The 21,902-nt window shown below is 39.0% G+C and overlaps 1 protein-coding gene across 2 annotated transcripts; it reads left to right on the top strand.

Moving 5' to 3' along the window:
• The first annotated feature begins 15,033 nt into the window (after positions 1–15,033).
• On the top strand, positions 15,034–21,542 carry LOC133238807 (T-cell surface glycoprotein CD1a-like). 2 transcript variants are annotated; one of them, XM_061402334.1, is made up of 6 exons: positions 15,034–15,689; positions 16,058–16,324; positions 16,845–17,123; positions 17,331–17,609; positions 17,929–18,019; positions 19,127–21,542. In XM_061402334.1, exons 1-6 carry the CDS (start codon positions 15,629–15,631, stop codon positions 19,149–19,151), a joined length of 1,002 nt encoding a protein of 333 aa, XP_061258318.1. In that variant the 5' UTR covers positions 15,034–15,628; the 3' UTR covers positions 19,152–21,542. The 2 variants fall into 2 exon arrangements, with proteins under 2 accessions (XP_061258318.1, XP_061258307.1); XM_061402323.1 differs by having other exon boundaries at positions 15,041–15,689; positions 18,178–21,542.
• The last annotated feature ends 360 nt before the right edge of the window (positions 21,543–21,902 follow it).

Genomic DNA, 21,902 nt, shown 5'->3' with positions numbered 1-21,902 from the left:
TCCTGTTCCAGGAAGATTCCACATGCAACTAAACCCATGTGCCACAAATACTGAGCCCTTCCTCTAGAGCCTGCTAGCTACAACTACTGAGCCCATGCATGACAACAACTGAGCCCACAGGCCGAGACTCCATGCTCTGCAACAGCAGAAGCCACTGCAGTGAGAAGCCCACACACTGCAACTAGAGAGTAGCCTTCACTCACCACAACTAAAGAAAGCCCTCATGCAGCAATGAAGACCCAGTGCTGTGAAAAATAAATAATTAACATTTAAATATTAAAAAAAAATCATGGCATCTCAATAGATGCAGAAAAAGCTTTGACAAAATCCAACACCTGTTTATGATTAAAAAAAAAAAAATCTCTTTCAAGAAGTGGGCATAGAGGAAACATATCTCAGCACAGTAAAGGCCAGATATGACAAGCATATAGCTAACATCATACTCAACAGTGACAAACTGAAAGCATTTCCTCTATGATCAGGAACAAAGTAAGGAATTCCACTCTCACCACTTTTATTCAATATAGTTTTTGAACTCCTAGTCATAGCAATCAGTGAAGAAAAAGAAGTGAAAGGAATCCAAAGTGAAAAGAAGAAGCAAAACTGTCACTTTGCAGATGACATACTATAAATAGAAAATTCTAATAACACTACCAGAAAAGTACTAGAGCTCATCAAACAATTTGGTAAAATTTCAGGATACAAAATTAATGCATAGAAATTTCTAGCATTCTTATATGCTGACAATGAAAGATGAGAAAGAGAAATTAAGGAATCCCATTTACCATCATATCAAAAAGGATAAAATACTTAGGAATAAACCTACCTAAGGTGACAAAAGACCTGTACTCCAAGAACTATATGACACTGATGGAAAAAATCAAAGATGACATGAACAGATAGAAAGATACAGTATATATAAAGATATACTTAGATTTTAATAATAAATATTGTTGAAATAACTATACTATCCAAGGCAATCTACAAATTCAATGCAATCCCTATCAAATTGCCAATGGATTATTTCAAAACAAAAAATATTAAGTTTGTAGGGAAACACAAAAGACCTTGAATAGTCAAAACAATCTTAAGAAATAAAAAGGGAGCTGGAGGAATCAGCCGCCCTGACTTCAGACTATACTACAAGGCCACAGTCATCGAAATGGTATGGTACCGGCACAAAATCATATAGATCAATTAAACAAGGTGGAAAATCCAGAAAGAAACCCATGCACCCATGGTCAATTAATCTGCAATGATGGAGGAAAGACATTTAATGAAGAAAAGACGGTCTCTTTAATAAGTTTTGCGGGAAAAACTTGGCAGCTACATGTAAAAAAATGAAATTAGAGCATTCTCTAATACTCACAAAAAATAAACTTAAAACGTATTAAAGACCTGAATGTAAGACTCAATAATATAAAACTCATAGAGGACAACATAGGCAGAATACTCTGCTGTAAATTTCAGCAGTATCTTCTTGGATCTGTCTCCTAGAGACATGTAAATAAAGATAAAAATAAACAAAAGGGACTTAATTAAAAGCTTTTGCACAGCAAAAAACAAAACAAAACAAAACATAAACAAAATGAAAAGACAACCTACAGAATGGGAGAAAATATTTGCAAGTGATGTGACCCACAGGATTTAATCTCCAAACTATGCAAATAACTCACATAGCTTAATACCAAAGAAACAAACAACCCATTCGAAAAATGGACAGAAGATCTAAATAGACATTTCTCCAAAGAAGGCATACAGTGTATGGAATGGCCAAACAACACATGAAAAGACACTCAGCATTACTAAGAATGGGAAATTATTTGAATTGCTAGAGAAATTCAAATAAATACAGTGTGGTATGTATCACCTCACCAGTCAGAATGACCATAATCCAATAGTCCACAAATAATAAATGCTGAGTAGGATGTGGAGAAAAAGAAGTTATCCTATGTGTTGCTAAGAATGTAAACTGGTACAGCTACTATGGAAAACAGCATGTAGATTCTTTAAAAACTGAAAATAGAGCTATCATACAGTTCTGCAATCTTACTTCTGGATATTTACTCAGAAGAAAACCATAATTTGTAAAGATACATGCACCCTAATGTTAATTCAGCACTATTTAGAACAACTGAGATGGAAGTTACTTAAATGTCCACTGACAGATGATTGGATAAAGATGATGTGGTTTATTTATGCAGTGATAAAGTGCTCACTCATTAAAAATGTATGAAATAGTGCCGTTTGTAGCAACATGGATGGACTGAGAGATTTTCGTATTAAGTGAAGTAAACCAGACAAAAATAATATAACGTGATATTGCTCATATGTGGAATCTAAAAAAACGATGCAAGACACTTATTTACAAAACAGATGCAGACTCATGGTCTTAGAGAATGACAAGGGGCAAAGGGTTGGGGCAAGAGACATATTGGAGTTTGGGACTGAAATGCACACACTACTCTATTTAAAGTAGATAACCACCAAGGACCTACTATGTAGCACATGGAATTCTCTGTTCACTACTCTATAATAACCTAAATAGGAAAACAATTTGAAAAAGAAGAGGTATACGTAAATGCATAACTGACTAATTTTGCTGTATACTAAAACTAACACAATATTGTTAATTAACAACTTTAATATAAAATAATTAAAAAAAAATTAAAAAAGACACAATTATTGTGGCTGCACCATAGTAGTGTAAGATATTATTACTTATAAATATATAAGCAGACCTGAAGCTAACTGTGGCTCAGATCATGAGCTCCTTCATGAAAAATTCAGGCTTAAATTGAAGGAAGAAAGGAAAACCAATAGACCATTCAGGTATGACCTAAATCAAATCCCTTATACTATACAGCCTAGATGATGTACAGAGTCAAGGGATTTGATCTGATGGAGTGCCTGAAGAACTGTGGACAGAGGTTTGTAACATTGTACAAGACACAGTGACCAAAACAATCCCAAATTAAAAGAAGTGCAAGAAGGCAAAGTCTGAGAAGCCTTTACAAACAACTGAGGAAAGAAAGACAAGATGCAAAAGACAAGGGAGAGAGGGAAAGATATACCCAAGTAAGTGCAGAGTTCCAGAAAATAGCAAGGAGAGATAAGAAGGCTTTCTTAAATGAACAATGAAAAGAAATAGAAAAAAACAATAGAACAGGAAAGACTAGAGATTTCTTCAAGAAAATTGGAGATATCAAGGGAGCATTTCGTGAAAGGATGGGAACGATAAAGGACAGAAATTGTTATCACCTAATAGAAGAGAAGAGGTTTAGATCTATACAAGAAAATCTTGAAAATGAAAGTCACTCAGTCATGTCTGACTCTTTGCAACCCCATGGACTATGCAGTCCATGGAATTCTCCAGGCCAGTACTGGAGTGGGTAGCCTTTCCCTTCTCCGGGGTATCTTCCCAACCCAGGGATTCAACCCAGGTCTCCTGCATTGTGGGTATATTCTTTACCAGTTGAGCCACAAGGGAAATCCAAAAATCCTGGAGTAGGTAGCCTATCCCTTTTCCAGCGGATCTTCCCCATCCAGGAATTTAACCAGGATCTCCTGCAGTGAAGGTGGATTCTATACAAACTGAGCTATGAAGGAAGTCCTTTAAAGACCTGGATAATCACAAAATTGTCACTCACCTAGAGCCAGACATTCTGAAGTGTGAAGTCAAGTGGGCCTCAGGAAGCATTACTAAGAACAAAGCTTGTGGAGGTGATGGAATTCCATAGAAATTAAATAGGATTTTAGTTATTTAAAATTCGTAAGACCAGAAACTATAAAACTCCTAGAGGAGAACATAGGCAAAACACTTTCCGACATACATCACAGCAGGATCCTCTATGACCCACCTCCCAGAATATTGGAAATAAAAGCAAAAATAAACAAATGGGACCTAATTAAACTTAAAAGCTTCTGCACAACAAAGGAAACTATAAGCAAGGTGAAAAGGCAGCCTTCAGAATGGGAGAAAATAATAGCAAATGAAGCAACTGACAAACAACTAATCTCAAAAATATACAAGCAACTCCTACAGCTCAACTCCAGAAAAATAAATGACCCAATCAAGAGATGGGCCAAAGAACTAAATAGACATTTCTCAAAAGAAATCATACAGATGGATAACAAGCACATGAAAAGATGCTCAACATCACTCATTATCAGAGAAATGCAAATCAAAACCACAATGAGGTACCATTTCACACCAGTCAGAATGGCTGCGATCCAAAAGTCTACAAGCAATAAATGCTGGAGACGGTGTGGAGAAAAGGGAACCCTCTTACACTGTTGGTGAGAATGCAAACTAGTACAGCCACTATGGAGAACAGTGTGGAGATTCCTTAAAAAACTGGGAATAGAACTGCCTTATGATCCAGCAATCCCACTGCTGGGCATACACACTGAGGAAACCAGAAGGGAAAGAGACACGTGTACCCCAATGTTCATCACAGCACTTTTTATAATAGCCAGGACATGGAAGCAACCTAGATGCCCATCAGCAGATGAATGGATAAGAAAGCTGTGGTACATATACACAATGGAGTATTACTCAGCCATTAAAAAGAACACATTTGAATCAGTTCTAATGAGGTAGATGAAACTGGAGCCTATTATACAGAGTGAAGTAAGCCAGAAAGAAAAACACCAATACAGTATACTAACGCATATATATGGGATTTAGAAAGATGGTAACAATAACCCTGTATATGAGACAGCAAAAGAGACACAGATGTATAGAACAGTCTTATGGACTCTGTGGGAGAGGGAGAGGGTGGGAAGATTCGGGAGAATGGCATTGAAACATGTATAATATCATGTATGAAACGAGTCGCCAGTCCAGGTTCAATGCAGGATACTGGATGCTTGGGGCTGGTGCACTGGGACGACCCAGAGGGAGGGTATGGGGAGGGAGGAGGGAGGAGGGTTCAGGATGGGGAACACATGTATACCTGTGGCAGATTCATTTCGATATTTGGCAAAACTAATACAATATTGTAAAGTTTAAAAATAAAATAAAATTTAAAAAATAAATTAATTAATTAAAATTCTAAAAGATGCTGCTGCTAAAATGCTACACTGAACATGTCAGCAAAATTGGAAAACTCAGCAATGGCCACAGGACTGGGAAATGTCAGTTTCCATCCCAATCCGAAAGAAGGGCAAGGCCAAAGAGTATTCAAACTACTGTACAATTGTTCTCATTTCACTACTAGCAAGGTTATGCTCAAAATCCTTCAAGCTAGGCTTCAGCAGTACATGAAACAAGAACTTGCAGATGTACAAGCTGGGTTTCAAAGAGACAGAGGAACCAGAGACCAAATTACCAACATCCATTCAATCATAGAAAAAGCAAGGGAGTTCCAGAAAAATATCTAATTCTGCTTCATTGACTACACTAAAGCCTTTGACTCTGTGGATCACGACAAATTATGGAAAATTCTTAAAAGATATGGGAGTATCAGACCATCTTATCTATCTCCTGAGAAACATGTATGCTGGTCAATAAGTAACAATTAGAACTGGGCATGGAAGAAAGGACTGGTTCAAAATTGGAAAAGGAGTATGTGAAGGCTGTATATTGTCACCCTGTTTATTTAACTTATATGCAGAGTACATCATGCAGAAGGCCAGGTAGGATGAATCACAAGCTGGAATCAAGATTGTCAGGAGAAATATCAATAATGTAAGATGTGCAGATGATACCACGTTAAAGGCAGAAAGTGAAGAGGGACTAGATGGCCTTTTATTGAGGGTGAAAGAGGAAAGTGAAAAAGCTGGTGCATTGCTGATCCTGTTCACAGCATCAATTGTCTCATTGAGTCTACTGTGCACACAGTTTGCTGAACCCATGGTAGGCAAGGTGCAAGTTAAGAGGCTGGAAGAAAATGCAAGGAGCCATAGGAACTGAAACGTGTTTATTCTCTCCTGGCTGGCACAGCAGCTGTATCAGCAGATATAACATAACACAACACAAAACTTCAGGGTTTTTCCTTACTGTTCAGTCTCTTAGTCATGTACGACTTTTTGCAACCACATGGAATGTAGCATGCCAGGCTTCCTTGTCCTTAACCATCTCCCAGAACTTGCTCAAACTTATGTCCATTGAGTCGGTGATGACATCCAATCATCTCATCCTCTGTGGTCCCTTTCTCCTCCTGCCTTCAATCTTTTCCAGCATCAGGGTCTTTGTGAAAAAGTAGGCTCTTCTCATCAGGTGGCCAAAGTATTGGAGCTTCAGCTTTAGCATCAGTACTTCCAATGAACATTTAGGATTGGTTTCCTTTAGGATTGACTGGTTTGTTCTCCTTGCAATCCAAGGGACTCTCAAAAGTCTTCACCAACACCACAGTTCAAGAGCGTCAATTCTTCAGTGCTCAGCCTTTTTTATGGTCCAACTCTCACATTCATACATGACTACTGGAAAAACCACAGCTTTGACTATACAGAGCTTTGTCTGCAAAGTAATATCTCTGCTTTTTAATATGCTATCTAGATTGGTCATAGCTTTTTGTCCAAGGAGCAAGTGTCATTTAATTTCATGGCTGCAGTCACCATCTGCAGTGATTTTGGAGCCCAAGAAAATAAAGTCTGCCACTATTTCCATTGTTTCCCCTTCTATTTGACATGAAGTGATGGGACCAGATGCCATGGTCTTAGTTTCTTGAATGTTGAATTTTAAGCCAGCTTTTTCACTCTCCTCTTTCACCTTCATCAAGAGGCTCTTGGGTTCCTCTTTGCTTTCTGCCATAAGGGTGTGTCATCTACATATCTGAGGTTATTGATCTTTTTCTCGGCAAATTTGATTCCAGCTTGTGCTTCATCCAGCCCAGCATTTTTCATGATGTACTCTGCATAGAAGTAAATAACCAGGGTGGCAATATACAGCCTTCATATACTCCTTTTCTGAGTTGGAACCAGTCCATTGTTCCATGTCTGGTTCTAACTGTAGCTTCTTGACCTGCATACAGATTTCTCAGGAGGGAGGTAAGGTGTTCTAGTATTCCCAGCTCTTTAAGAATTTTCCACATCTTGTTGTGATCCACACAATCAAAGGCTTTAGCATAGTCAATGAAGTAGAAATAGATGTTTTTTCTGAATTCTCTTGCTTTTTCTATGATCCAACAGATGTTGGTAATTTGATGTCTCTTTCCTCTGCCTTTTCTAAATCAGTTTGAATATCCTGAAGTTTAAGAACATCTGGAAGAGCTTTTCTAGGTGAAGCTTATAGATACAGAACAAAAGTAGCCCATGGCCAAGTGACTACTTCCTGACCTGCATGGGAATTGCTATAAGTGATCTCAGTTGTTATACAACCGTGTGAAATCATTGGTTACAGAAAATGAGGTGAGAGGCTGCCAGAGAGACTGACTGGCGCCATCTTGTTAATTTCCCCACAGCTGACCTGAAACTCAACATTCAAAAAACTAAGATCATGGCATCAGATCCCGTCACTCCATGCAAATAGAAGGGGAAAAAGTGGAAGTGGGGACAGATTTTACTTTCTTGGGTTCAAAAATTACTGCAGACAGTGACTGCAACCATGAAATTAAAGGTCTTTCCTCCTTGAAAGGAAAGCTATGACAAACCTAGGCAGCATATTAAAAAACAGAGACATCATTTTACAAACAAAGTCTGTATACTCAAAGCTATGGTTTTGTCAGTAGTCATGTACAGACGTGGAACCTGGTCCATAAAGAAGGCTGAGTGCTGAAAAATTGATGTTTTTGAACTGTGGCACTGTAGAAGACTTGAGAGTCCCTTGGACTGTAAGGAGATCCAACCAGTCAATCTTAAAGGAAATCAATCCTGAATATTCATTGGAAGCACTGTTGATGAAGCTGAATCTCCAATAGTTTGGCTACTTGATATGAAGAGCCCATTCTTTGGAGAAGACCCTGATTCTGGGAAAGAGTGAAGGCAAAAGAGGAAGGGGGCTGCTGAGGATGAAATGGTTAGATAGCGTTACCAACTCAATGGAGTGAATTTGAGCAAACTTTGGGAGAGAGTAGAGAATGCAGGAGCCCAGCATGCTACAGTCTATGGGGCTGCAGAGTTGGATGTGAATTTGTGACTAAACAACAACATAAATATATTTTCTCATATACTAATGGATGTAATTAGTCTTATTGTGGTGATCCTTTCACTTAACACAAAAAGATCAAATCATTATGGTGTATGCTGTGCTATGCTTAGTTGCTTAGTCATGTCTGAGTCTGTATAACCTGGTGGACTGTAGCCCAGGCTCCTCTGCCCATGGGGATTCCTCAGGCAAGAATATTGGAGGGTTGCCATGCCCTCCTCCAGAGGATTTTTCCAATCTAGGGAATAAACCCAGGTCTCCTGCATTATAGGTGGATTGTTTACCATCTGAGCCACCAGGGAAGCCCATTATGCTGTATTCCTGAAACTAATATAATATTTTATGTGTACTATACCTCAACAAAAGATATTTTCTCACCTTAAAAAAAAGTAGTAGACTTAGCAGGCCAGTGGAAGTGAGTACTGAATTTTTAATTTAGGGGAATAGTGTAGACTTCATGAAAGCTGGGAGCACTCCTTACCTCATGAAAGTTGATTTTGCACAATTAGGTCAAAAGGAGATGTTTAACTTGAATTGTTTGTGAAGCATGTTAAACTAAGCTTTCTTAAGGAAAGAAATTCCCACTGCAGAAATGTATATGAGAAATCTTTGAAGTGACAGTGAATTAACGTTTGGTGGTGGTGGTTTAGTTGCTCAGTCGTGTCTGACTCTTGCAACCCCATGAACTGTAGCCTTCCAGGCTCCTCTGTCCATGGAATTCTCCAGGCAAGAATACTGGAGTGGGCTGCTATTTTCTTCTCCAGGCAATCTTCCTGACCCAGGGATCAAACCCGGGTCTTCTGCATTGCAGGCAGATTCTTTACCAACTGAGCTATGAGGGAAGTCCTGAGTTAACATTTATATAGTACCTAAGGTTCTATTATTCCCCTCATTGTACAGATTAGGAAACTGAGTCACCAGGAAGTTAAGTGTGGTAGGTAGGGCTCCACAGCAAGAAAGTTTTAGAATTAATATTCCCAGTCATACAGGGAACAATTCCATGTTCTAACCACTAAACTCCTTAGCTTCTGCCTAAATTAAGTGTTGAACATTCAACATGTGTTATTTCATCTGACCTCTAGGAGCCTTTGTTGCAGATTTTTTAAAAGACAAAATTGAGGTCAGAGAGTAGTTACTGTCTTTTCTTGTCCAGGATCATAGAGTCAAAAAGTAGAAAAACTTAAATTTGGACCAAAACCTTTTCCTCTCTGTCCTGAATATTCAGATCGTTTCCATCTGAATGTAGTTCAGATCCTACTTTATTTAAGAATGGTTGCAATCATGTAATAAAACTTGCTAAGCAGGAAGGAATGTGGGCAGTTACTCACTCCCTACTCTCATTTGGCAGAAGGACAGAAGGTGGCTGAGGAAGTCTTGCCAGGGTTACCCAGCCCACTAGAGTGGATCTGGGGTTGAACTCATGTTCAGGAACTTTTCTAATTTCATTTTTACATAAGCACAGTTAGAAACATTTTTATAAAAATATTCCTGATTCATAGAATGGCCTGTGTCTGCAAGCTCTGGTCTTGTCTTAGTCCCTAATGAGCTGTTCATCTTTGGTAGCTCATGTCACCTCCTTTGCCCTTAGTTCTCTCATCTGAAAAAGTGAGAAAGCAGAACTGAGACATCTCAGCAGAGGAACTTGTTGTGGAGACAGGGTAGAGCACAGGGCACAGGGAGTGGCCAGGGCTTTGGGTCTCCCCATTTCCACTTTCTATTTCAGCCTGTTTTCTACTTCGTTTTATATATGGTAGATTCTATATATCTACCACATGTTTACCACCAACAAATTAGTAGTAATAACAATAATACTATCTACTGAATGCCTACTATAGTGAGTATGTAAATTTACATTTCTGAGGAGACTGAGGATCCCACTAGCCTGAGATCACAGCAAAAATGATGGACCTAGTGTTTGTACATAGGTGAGGGGGAAGGAAAGGGACATTTTATATAAAGGACTAATATAGGATAGGTAAGGACAATGGGTTCAATAATTAGTATCCATCTAGAATGGTAAACGTATTCTAATGGTATGTTTGTTTGAAAATATAGGATTAGAGATGATTTCTTGGTGTCTTCTTTGATATTTCAAGAATGCTGGGTCTGCTTCTTGCTAGGGCTACACAGAAATTGCTGGACTAATGTGAAGAAGGAAAGAGCATTCCTCATTCCAGGATACCTGCTTACCTGTGTCAAACATAGACAGGGGTGTATTCTGAACAGATAGTATAATTCAGTACCCTCATCAAAAGAGTCAACAAGACTAGTCAGCATATGGATTGAGGACCAGGAACCAAGGACTGAATAACTGTGTAACTTAACTAAAAACTTCTACCAGTGGTGAGGGGCAGAGCAGATGGTTAAATTAGGATGGAGTCTGAGACCCCTGACACAGTAATGAATCTTCTGTTTCTGCTCTGTTTCACGTAGAAACTGGGTACTTTAAGAGTCCAAGGATGAATCTCTTGGTAGATCCAGAAGCCACAGTTCAATGAAAGGAAAATCAGAATAATGGTGAATTTTAACATTTTCTGAACCTATGATCTCTAATATGTAACCCATTTTCTCCTCTTGTATGCCTTTCTCTCCATCCATTCTAGATGGATACTAATTATTGAACCCATTGTCCCTACCTATCCTATATTAGTCGTTTATATAAAATATCCCCTTCTCTCCCCCTCACCTATGTACAAACACTAGATCCATCGCTGTTGCTGTGATCTCAGGCTAGTGGGATCCTCAGTCTTCTCAGAAATGTAAATTTACATACTCACTATAGTGGGCATTCAATAAATAGGATTATTGCTATTACTACTAAATTGGTGGTGGTAAACATAAGTATAGCAAATTGTTGTGTTGAACAAAATGTTTATTTGGGTCTTCCTGTAACATCTTTTGGGAAAATATTGAAAAAAACTTTTTGGCCAAACCAATAAATTACTGATGCTTGGTCTCAATGGGCTGAAGCATAAAGCAATTTTGAATGTCATTTCACCTGTCACTAATAAGGACTAGAAATCCCCCTACCAGTGAAGTCAGTCTCTGTTTCAGGTAGGATTTTAGAACACCAGGCTCCTATTTGAAAAACAGAGAATAATAACATGTATCCTGTCCTGTCTTGCCTCAGTGGGGAGGTGCTGCTGAAGTGTGATAGTGCTTAGTGAATATGAAAGAGCTGTACCATGGTATGGGGTCTGTAGGAATTCTGTATATGGAAAGGAGTCCAGACTGCATGGACACCTCTGCTTAGAGGGCTGACAGTACAAGATAAGCCTGTAAATCTTTGAGCAGTGTGTCTAAAACAAGTCAGATTTTCTCCTCCTTCTCATTTAGATCTCAGGCAGTGATACTGAACTTCCATTTCCTTAGTCAGCCCAGGCTTGTCCTTCCAGCTCCCTTTGCTCTAGTGGAGGAGCTTTAGTCCACCACTGAATTATTACTGCCCCAACCCCTTGTTTGAAGGACCTGGAACACCAAGATATTCCATAGGGAAGCATGAGAGTCAGATCTATGCAGCTAAGGAAATCCTTCCACAAAACTTTTCTTCTGAGCAACTCAGGGGAACAGAGCAATGTGCTAACACGTTTGTTAACAAGAAGTCCAACAAGCTGTTTAGTTGAGCTGGGGAAACCAAAGGGTGAATCCAGGGAACTGTTCCCAGGAGAGGCTGTGCCTACTTAATGAAGCAGAACCTCAATTTAGTGATTATCAAACTTCAGTGATTATCCTTTTCTCTGCAGTGGCCTCTCTCTGCCTGAGTTGAGGAGCAGGGAGCTTTGGGGAGGCCCCAGCTTTCTCCTCATGCCTCCCTCAATTAGTGCTAATTGGGAACATGAGAAGGCAGAGCAGGATGCAAAAAAAGCAACCCTAGAAAGCTGTTCTCCTAGGAATCCTTTCCCCAGGCCTGTGGGAGATACCAGCCTTGCAGCTCTGCCTCAGCCATGCAGAAGTGCATCTATCCCCTATGTTCATAGGAGGTCCTGTGGATGTAGAGCAGGAGTCAGGAGGTCTGAGCTTTAATCGAGGTTCTGCCACTAACTCTCACCCAAAGTGGGTCACGCACCTTTCCTGAGCTGTATATATTTTTTAGATTCTAGGTATTTTTGCCAGAAGAATCTTTGCCACAGGAAGTTTTCCTGCACAACTAATTGGCCATAAGACAATTTTGCCATAAGAAAAGAACATAGTGAAAAAGATAAAAAGAAGATAATGAAATATGAAAACTTAATAAAATTGTAAAAATATTTCATTGTGAAAAGTAAAAGTACAAAAATATCTGAAAACAAACTGATGTAGCTTCATAGTTATAGTTGTATTAGGGTATGTCTTAGAGGAAGCAGTGACATTTCCGTTCTCAAAGTCAATATTAAGGACTCAGGATCTAATACTGGATGCAAGTTGTTTATGATATATATATATATAAATCTGCCATAAGTCACTTTCAATTTCCCTGGAAGTAAAACAGAGGAGGAATGCGGCTGTTTCTTATCAACATATGTAGTGCATATAGTTGCAAGCATATATCTAGATTACATTTAAATTTTCCATCATATGTCCAGTCCTAATATTTCACCAAATTATCTCAGCTAGATTCTGTGCCAAACACCAAAATTTTGTCTACACCATGTTCTCCACTATAAAATAGCAAAAAATAATCACCATTTTCAAGAACCATATTCATCAGGAATCATATGGTTATTTTTTTGAGACAGGAGAAATCTTATTCTTTTGCTTCCAACTTCAAATGTTGCTTGATACATTTGGTAAATACAGCACTCAAGAACAAGTCATTTTATCTAAATTAGCTAAAGAATTGATAATTAATACTATCGAAGATTGTGGTGAATTATAGTTTTTTATCTTTAATGCCCAAATTGGTGTATGAACAACTTGTTGTGTGGTGAAAGTACTTGCAGAAAAAGTGTTTACAGTGAAAATACTAGATACATTTTTAAAAATATATATGTAAAATATGGAGATTTAATTTTATGATTAAAAATCCAATTTTATGATGATTTATTTTATCTTTAATTTTGTGAAGTATCATAAATGATTTGTTTTTTGTTCTGATATACAGGATAACAGCATAAAGAAACAAGACTGTAGTTTCCTTACTTGTACTTAAGGGGAAAAAGTCTACTGAGTGTGAAAAAAGCAAAGGGAGAGTAAGATCAATATATGCCCCAAGAGACAGCTCACCTCCAAAAAAAAGGGGTGTATTCTGTGTTGTCACACTTATTTGCTCTTTCAGAACATTTTAAAACATCATTTTCTTTTTAGGAAGAACAGCATATCCTCTTAAGAAAAAAAAAAAAATGATCAGTTCTGATCACCTGCCTGTGAGTTCATCTCTGCTTTTCTCATACCCGTAGACATGTATGCTACTTATGTCTCATGACTCTGAGTGTACTGAAAAATTGAAACTGCAAGTGAAATTTTTCAGTGTTGATAATACTATAGAAGAACATGCAGTCAGAAAACCTTGGGTTTAAACTCTAATTCCACAAACCAGCAGTTGTAAAATTTAGTTCAGTTTATCAAACCCCTTTTCCCCTCATTTTTAAAACTGAAAAAGTTAATAATACCTACTTTAAGGTTGTTGGGAGAATAGAGATAATTTCTGCTGGCAGATAAGAGGTGCTATAAGAATAAAACTCAACCTTGCTGATTTCTATTATTATCAGCATTATCATTGCACATCTAGTACCTAATAGGACCAAAGAGATAACTTGTAAATCTATAAGAAAAATAGTTCTTTGAAGAATTCAACAAAAGGCTAAAAATCCCCAATGAGGTTTAATTCTGTGTCTCCCCAATGAGGTTTAATTCTGTGTCTCTTCAGAAGTCCTGCAATCACTCACAGACTGAACTGATTAAAAGTAGTCAGAAACACTTCTGAAACTGACTCAACTCATTAGTTATCTTTGAGAATCTGAAGTTTTCTGACTAGGGGCCAGCAGATCAGAGCATTTCTTTTAGTCATAATCTAAAATGGGATCATATCTAGAAACATATGGGACCTCAATTATTGCATACTAGACTTAATAAGTTATTTGGAAAAATCAGGGTGCATGACAAAGTTCCCTAATCAAAGCCCGGTACAGTGAGGAGATTCAGTTAATGTTAAACTTCTATCTTCTCCTTTAGAAATGTGAGACTACAAGAATCCTTATCACAGTGTGATCATTTTTCATCTCACAGTACTCACAGTACTGCTTATAAGTTCTGGTCTTCCTGTATGTTCTATTGAAAATACATATTTAATTGACTTTAAATACCAGAAAACAGTTTTTTAAAGACAATGTGTAGAGCAGTTTTTGGAGAAGGCAATGGCACCCCACTCCGGTACTCTCACCTGGAAAATCCCATGGATGGAGGAGCCTGGTAGGCTGCAGTCCATGGGGTCGCTAAGACTCGGACACGACTGAGTGACTTCACTTTTATGCATTGGAGAAGGAAATGGCAACTCACTCAAGTGTTCTTGCCTGGAGAATCCCAGGGATGGGGGAGCCTGGTGGGTTGCTGTCTATGGGGTCGCACAGAGTCGGTGCGACTTAGCAGCAGCAGAGCAGTTTTAGGTTCACAGTAAAATTGAGTAGAAATCACAGGCTACCTTATAGCTCCTGCCCCAACAGGTGCACTGCCTCCCAGATCATCAACATCCCCCACCAGACTGATACATTTGTTACAATTGATGAACCTACACTGACACCTCACTATCACCAAAATTCATAAGTTACATCATTATCACCAAAGTACAACAAAGGTGTATATTCTATGGGTTTGGACAAATATGGAATGATATATATCCACCATGACAGTATATTTTAGTATAGTTTCACTTCCCTAAGAATACAACTGCTGCAACTCTTTGTCTCCTACTGCCTAGACCCTAGCAACCACTGATTGTTTACTGTCTACATACTTGATTCTTCCCTAAGAATGATGGAGAATTGGTGTCAGTTTATACTGTTTCTTCAAAGCAATCATAAGGAATTCTGAAAAAGCTAATAAAGCAACCAATAAAAAGTCAGAGATGTGAATGAGGTGGGGTGAGGGTAAGAAAGAGGAAGAGAATAGTTGAGAAGATATTCAAAAAGGCAAAAGGAGGACTGTGTGACAGAGAAGAGCAGGGGCATGAGAACATTAGCTAGGTCGCTGGGAAGACATTTAGTTTCACGGTTTTATTATATGAATGAAGGGAAAAGTGACTTCTATCCACTGACTTTTCAGTGCCATATAAAGCTTGGTCCATAGAAGTTAGACTAGGAGAAGGTGAACAGGATGGAATCTGGTGACAGGAAGAGAAGCTGGAAGTCAGATAGGACAGTCAGAACTGGAAGGGTAATGAGCATCTGAGTAGGTGGCCCAGGGTTTAGGGAAGGAGCAGATTTTTCTTTTTTCAGATGTTGACTAAAGGGAAGTTTTGCCTGTTGGTAGGAGAAGGAAGTCAGAATAGAGGTATTGTGGGGTAGGTTTGTTTAGAACAGAAATCAAAGACTGACGTTTCTGAGAGAAAGAACATCTGCAAGTGAGATGCTGTTTCTGCAGATTGCATTGCTCCTGTCTCTTCTCCCACGTGGTGACAGTGAGAATGGTAAGAATTCTGTTCAAAAAGACATGTGTGTGTGTGTATGCGCGCGTGTGTGTGTGCATGCATGCAGGCGGGCACATACACCTGTTTGAGCTTGTGTGTGTGAATGTGTGGTATGCATGTGTGTATAGAGTGGTTTCCCTAACCTAGAGATCGAGAATATCAGCCTAGTTTCATTCCAGTATCACTGACTCCAGGTCCACGGCTCTTTTGAAGGTTGTCTACTATGTATGGGTCTGTGGGGCAGCCAAATGTTTGCTGAGGTATCTTGCTTTTCCCCTAAATTCTGGGTTTCCTGTCTTTGGCACCTTTCTTTCTCTGTTTTCTCTCCTTTCCAGTGCCCCTTCTCATTCTCTTTGTTCTTTTCCTAGACTTCCAGGAGCCAATCACTTTCAAAATCATTCGGATCTCATCATTTTATAGCCGATTCTTTGCACAAAATCTGGGCTCAGCTTGGTTGGATGAGTTGCAGACTCATGCCTGGGACAACAACTCTGACAGAGTCATTTACCTGCTTCCTTGGTCCAAAGGCAACTTCAGTAATGAGGAGTTGATGGACGTGGAAAACGTACTTCATACATTCTTCATTAGACTTGGTCAGGTACTTCACAACCATGCCAGCCAATGGCAGCTTGAATGTAAGTTCAGTTCCCTCAATGGGGGTTGGTGATATGGTGCAAGTTATGATGCGTGTGTGTGTCTCAGGGAGTTTCTTCTTTCTCTAATAAGCAGCCTCCATCAATTCTGAGCCTTACCAGACACTCTCATCTTCCTCATTCCTTAATTCACTTATTAAAGTGTGATTTTATCCCCCATTCAATCGCTTTAGTGATCAGTCTGTATATTCACTATAACTTACAGCGTTCTACTTATCCTACATTATTATAATCCCAAATCTCTCACACTAAGTCCTTCCTTTTTTTTTTAACCCACATAGTTTACAATGCCTTCTTCAAATACTTTGCCCCTCATGTCATTCATCTCTTTCTGCATCTCCAGCCAGTTCCCAATCTCTGAACTTCCAATCAAACTAAATTTTACTCTATTCCCTCAAATTTTGTAAAATCTTCCCTTATGCTTCTATCATATTTTAATTACTCATTTTATTTTATTTTTCCTACTCCTTCTTTCTTCTAATTTAGAACTTTTCTTCCCCAGATCCCTTTGAACTGCAGATAGCAGGTGGCTGTGAGATGCACATCAGAGATGCCTCAGTAGGCTTTGTGCGAATCGGTTATCAAGGATCAGACTTCCTAAGCTTCCAGAAAGATGTATGGGTACCCTCTCCAGAGGGTGGAATTAGTGCTCAGTTTGTCTGCACACTATTCAATTTGTACCGAGGCACCCAGGAAATAATACACAAGCTGCTCAGTGACACCTGCCCACGTTTCCTCTTGAGTCTTCTTGATGCAGGAAAGGCATATCTCCAGAGACAAGGTCAGACCTGCACCCTTCCTCCACAAATTTTCTGTTCTAAAAATCATACCTTCTCATTTTGCTAACAAAGAGCCAAGTGGGGGAGGTGATAACGTTTGACAGATTGCTAACAGTGGGAAAAGTATGTCCATCTAAACTGACATGAAACTTTGAACCTCTGAATCTGCATTAGAGTCCTCATCTGACTATCTTCCCTGTCGTCTGCAGTACGACCAGAGGCCTGGCTGTCCCCGGGCCCCAGTCCTGGCCCTGGCCAACTGATGCTGGTTTGTCACGTCTCTGGCTTCTACCCAAAGCCCATTTGGGTGATGTGGATGCGGGGTGAGCAGGAGCAACAGGGCACTCAGAGAAGTGACGTCTTGCCTAACGCTGATGGGACGTGGTATCTTCGGGTTTCCTTGAATGTGGAAGCCAGTGAGGCATCTGGCCTGAGTTGCCGGGTGAGGCACAGCAGTCTAGGAGGCCAGGACATCATCCTCTACTGGGGTGAGGAAAAACTGGGGCCCCGCCGGGATGGGAATAGGTGGTCCTCAAGCAGACTAAGAGAGTCAGGTGAAAAATTGGGGATTCTAGGCAGTCCAGACCCAAAAGGAATAAAAATAAGAAATATGGGAGTTGAAAACGAGAGCCCCATAGATATAGGAAAGGAGGTTAAATGGAGTCATCTCTGAGGAGGGATAAGAGAGGAAATAGGGAAGAAGGAGATTGTTGAGGCAGACACTTGAATAACAAAGGGAAAGCATGGAAGTGCAGCAAAACAGTGAGTGGGTTCACGAAGACACTCTTGTGTGCACCCCGCCCACAGATCATCACAGCTCCACTGGCTGGATCATCTTGGCAATGATTGTGCCCCTGGTCCTCCTGGCAGGTCTTGCATTTTGGCTTAGGAAGAGCTGGTGAGTTCTTTGTGTCCTGCCTTCCCCCCAGTTGCCATGTGTCTGCCCACCTGTTTTTCTCTCTCTTCTCATTCTTCTCCTCCCAGCCCCTTTCCTTCTTTCCCCTCATTTCTCACCTCCACCTCATGTAGAATGACTTCAATCTCTGTTCCCATCAGGACTTGCTGTAAACCTTCAAACACACTTCTCCCTTTGGAAAGAGATCCCAGCAGCCCAAGAACCTAGGACGCATGATGATGGTTTTTCCACTCTATTTGTATAACTTCTTTAGATGCTGCTTTTTTCCTGCTGAATGATCAGCTGTTAATACAAGCAATAACAAGTGTAATTTTGCCGGATTTGTTGTTCTAACCTAGGTTTGAGACTTAAAAATTCATAATTTAAATTCTGAATGGAATACAGTCCTAGGATCCTTCACGTACTCAAATGTGAATGGATCATTAGGCTTATTTCAGATGTCACTTCATCCAAAGGGCCTTTCCTGATTCACCAGTGAAAGCTGTCTCTGCCTCGTCTGAATTCCCAGCAAAATTTAACTGGACTTTGGTAAATCTCCTCCTCACTTCAGATCCTTTGTGGCCACTGTCTAGTTCTCTTTCTCCCTTCAAGTTTTTAAGCTCTTGAGAACAAAGTTCACAAAATGTCTTACCTGTGTGTGATATGTTCTCCATAAAAATCTGTGTTAAATTTATTTCAATTTTATAGCCTTTTAAACTTCTATTTCTTTCCTGCTATTTTGTAGTAGTTGAGACATCTGATGCTCTTCTGACTAAAGTCCTTCTCACTTGACCAAGAAATTTCAAAAATTTCTAGTTCCTTAGCGATTTCTCTGAGCTCCTGATAAAAAACAGAGTTTTGCCTCTGACAATTCTAATTATTTAACTCTACAGACCTATTGGGATGAAGTGTTGCTCCAAGTATTCTAAACAGAAAGAGGAAGGCAGAATATAGACCCTTATTTTCAGGGTGGTTCATGGATGAGAACCAGAATTATCATCTTGGAAATTGTTATAAATATTGGGTCTTGGATCTCTTCTTAGACATCATGAATCATAATTTGCATTTTAGCAAAATCAGAAGGTGTTCATAGTTGCCTTTAAATTCCAGGAGCACTTACATGAGTGATGCCTGAGAAGTACTGGTGGGAGTATTTCCCTGAAGAGAAAAGAAAAGTCAAGCAAAAAGAACAAGAGTATTGATCCTCAGGACTGAGGATCAAGGCAAGAGTCTTGATCAAGGCAAGGAGATTACATAAAACATATTATTGTTATTCATGATGTTGTGTTAAATTTACAGGAAATGCTGATTTAGTGAAAATTGAGCCATTGCTTCTAGGGCAAATGCAGGGTTTGGTTCCAATGAGCTTCTGGTCACAATATTTTTCATCAGCTAATAAATACATAGCTTTATGTGTGATTCTGCAAATATATATATTTCAAAATAATCTATTAATTATATACAGTATTTCTTAATGATAAAATACCAGCCAAGTGTTTAATCTTTTCTTGGTCTTGGGTAACACTATCATAAATTTCTTTGACTTTCAGCCATACCACTGTGCTGTCCACTATACTTTTAAAAACAACAACAAAAAAAAGGAAACAAACAAAAATCAGTCACACCTCAAGAATCCACAAATCTAGCTCTTTCCCCATCTCTTCAGGAGCTTCATCATAACATTGTAGATGTTACTTTAATGCTTTCTGGAGTGGCTCCACTTACTAATCAATAAATTTCCTTCCATTTTCCTGGATTTACTGCACTGTTGATTCATTAACACTGAACTCATGGCTCACAATCCTACAATGTGCACTTGAACAAAACTTTATCTACATGTGTGTTTTCTTCATAAGACATGTCCCAACCCTTCTGTGCTTAGGAACACCAGACAACACTTCAACATTTTGCCTTAGGACTGTTTTAAACAGCAACATCACCATCAAAGAGCACAGATGCACAGGAAATGTGGCCTAAGTAGATGGTGGAAAGCATATGTTTACAGTTTTAGACCTGAAAAATGCAGGGAGTCACCTTTCTCATCTGGGAACTTGTGAGGCAGGTGGTATTTCGTACCACTCTGCACACATCCATGAATGACTGTGAAAGCATTGTGAGTATTTATTTGAGCATTAAAAATAAATTTTAGCAGACAGATAAATAAGCACATGCAGAATTGGTGAATAGTGAAGATAGACTCTTTATGACTAATAAGCGAAATTGGCAGTGTGGGTTGAGAAAGCCATGGAGAGACTTCAGTTATTTTAGGATTTATTGATCAATTCAACAAATAATTATTAAGCACTTATCTTGCATCAGGAGCAAATTGAGCATAAAGTAGTAGGGGAGAGAAAGATCACCACTGTGTTCTGAGCTGAAAATTTTTGCCTTGCTAGTTTGTATGTCTTTTTGGGAAAAATATCTGTTTAGGTCTTCTTCCTATTTTTTTGTAAATTGGATTGTTTAATGATACTGAGTTGTATGAAATGTTTGTGTATTCTGATTAACCCCTCACTGGGTCATGTCATTTGCAAATAAGCACTCCCATTTAGGGTAGGTTGTCTTTTCATTTTGTCCATGGTTTCCTGTTCTGTGCAAAAACTTTTGTTTAATTCGGTCCTGTCTGTTTATTTTTGCTTTAGTTTCCATTGTCTCAGGAAACAAAGGAAATATTGCTGCAGTTTATGTCAAAGAGTGTTCAGCCTGTTTTTTTCTAGGAGTTTTATGGGTTTTTGTCTCATATTTAGGTCTTATTCCATTTTATTTTTGTGTATGATGTGAGACAATATTCTAATTCCATTTTATTTACATTTATCTAGCTTTCCAAGTACCACTTATTATAGAGGCTTCCTTTTCCTTATTGTATATTCTTGCTTCCTTTGGAGTAGATTAATTGACCATGGGTTTAATTCTGGGGTCTCTATTCTGTGCCATTGATCTTTGTGTCTCTTTTTCTATCAATATTGTATTGTTTTGATTACCATAGCTTTGTAATGTATTCTGAAGTCAAGAGGGCTTCTATGGCAACTCAGACAGTAAAGAATCTGCCTGCAATGTAGGAGACCGGGGTTCAGTCCCTGGGTTGGGAAGATCCCCTGGAGAAGGAAATGGCAACCCACTCCAGTATTCTTGCCTAGAGAATCCCAAGGACAGAGGAGCCTGGCAGGCTCCATACAGTCCACATGGTTGCAAAGAGTTGGACACAACTGAGTGACTGATGCTTTCACTTTCACTTCACTGAAATCAAGGAGCATAAATACCTCCAGCTCTTTGTCAAGACTGTTTTGGCTATTTGAGGTCTTTTGTGCTATGATTCATAGGGTCACAAAGAGCTGGACACAACTGAGCGACTGAACTGAACTGAACTGACTGATGTTTTCATACTTGAAATTATTTGTTCTAGTTTCATGAAAAAATTCCATTGGTACTTTATAGAGATTGCATTGAAATTGTGCAGTGCCTTGGGTAGTGTGGTCATTTTACCAATATTAATTTTTCCAAGCAATAAACATGGTATATTCTCCTATCTGGTTGTGTTGTTTACAATTACTTTCATCAGAAACAGCATCACATTTTATAATAACATACAGAAACAGAAGGATAATACAGTAAGAATGTGGGGAAGAGAAGAGAATGGGGATAAGTCAATCAATCAAGCCATTTACAGAGGAAGTCTGCTCAGACCAAATGATATCCATGAATCACAAATGGAGAATAATTCGACAATGCACTAATGATTCTAAAGGCAAAATACAACACAACAAAACAACAGTTGGAAAATGTTTAATGATGCTGTATAGAATAGAGACTGAATTCGTATTTGCTCAGTTGCTAAGTTGTGTCTGACTCTTTGTGACCCCATGAACTGAAGCATGCCAGGCCTCCC

This window comes from Bos javanicus, chromosome 3, assembly GCF_032452875.1.
Source record: "Bos javanicus breed banteng chromosome 3, ARS-OSU_banteng_1.0, whole genome shotgun sequence".
Lineage (NCBI taxonomy): Eukaryota > Metazoa > Chordata > Mammalia > Artiodactyla > Bovidae > Bos > Bos javanicus.
The sequence above is the reverse complement of the archived record's forward strand: the minus strand, read 5'-3'. Positions and strand labels throughout refer to the sequence as shown.

Bases quoted from the DNA above. Each gene is read 5' to 3' on its own strand.
- LOC133238807 (XM_061402323.1), top strand. From the start codon at position 15,629: ATGCTGTTTCTGCAGATTGCATTGCTCCTGTCTCTTCTCCCACGTGGT. The intron at 15,690-16,057 runs GTAAGAATTCTG...TTCTTTTCCTAG, and splicing joins ACGTGGTGACAGTGAGAATG to ACTTCCAGGAGCCAATCACT. The intron at 17,124-17,330 runs GTCAGACCTGCA...TGTCGTCTGCAG, and splicing joins GGCATATCTCCAGAGACAAG to TACGACCAGAGGCCTGGCTG.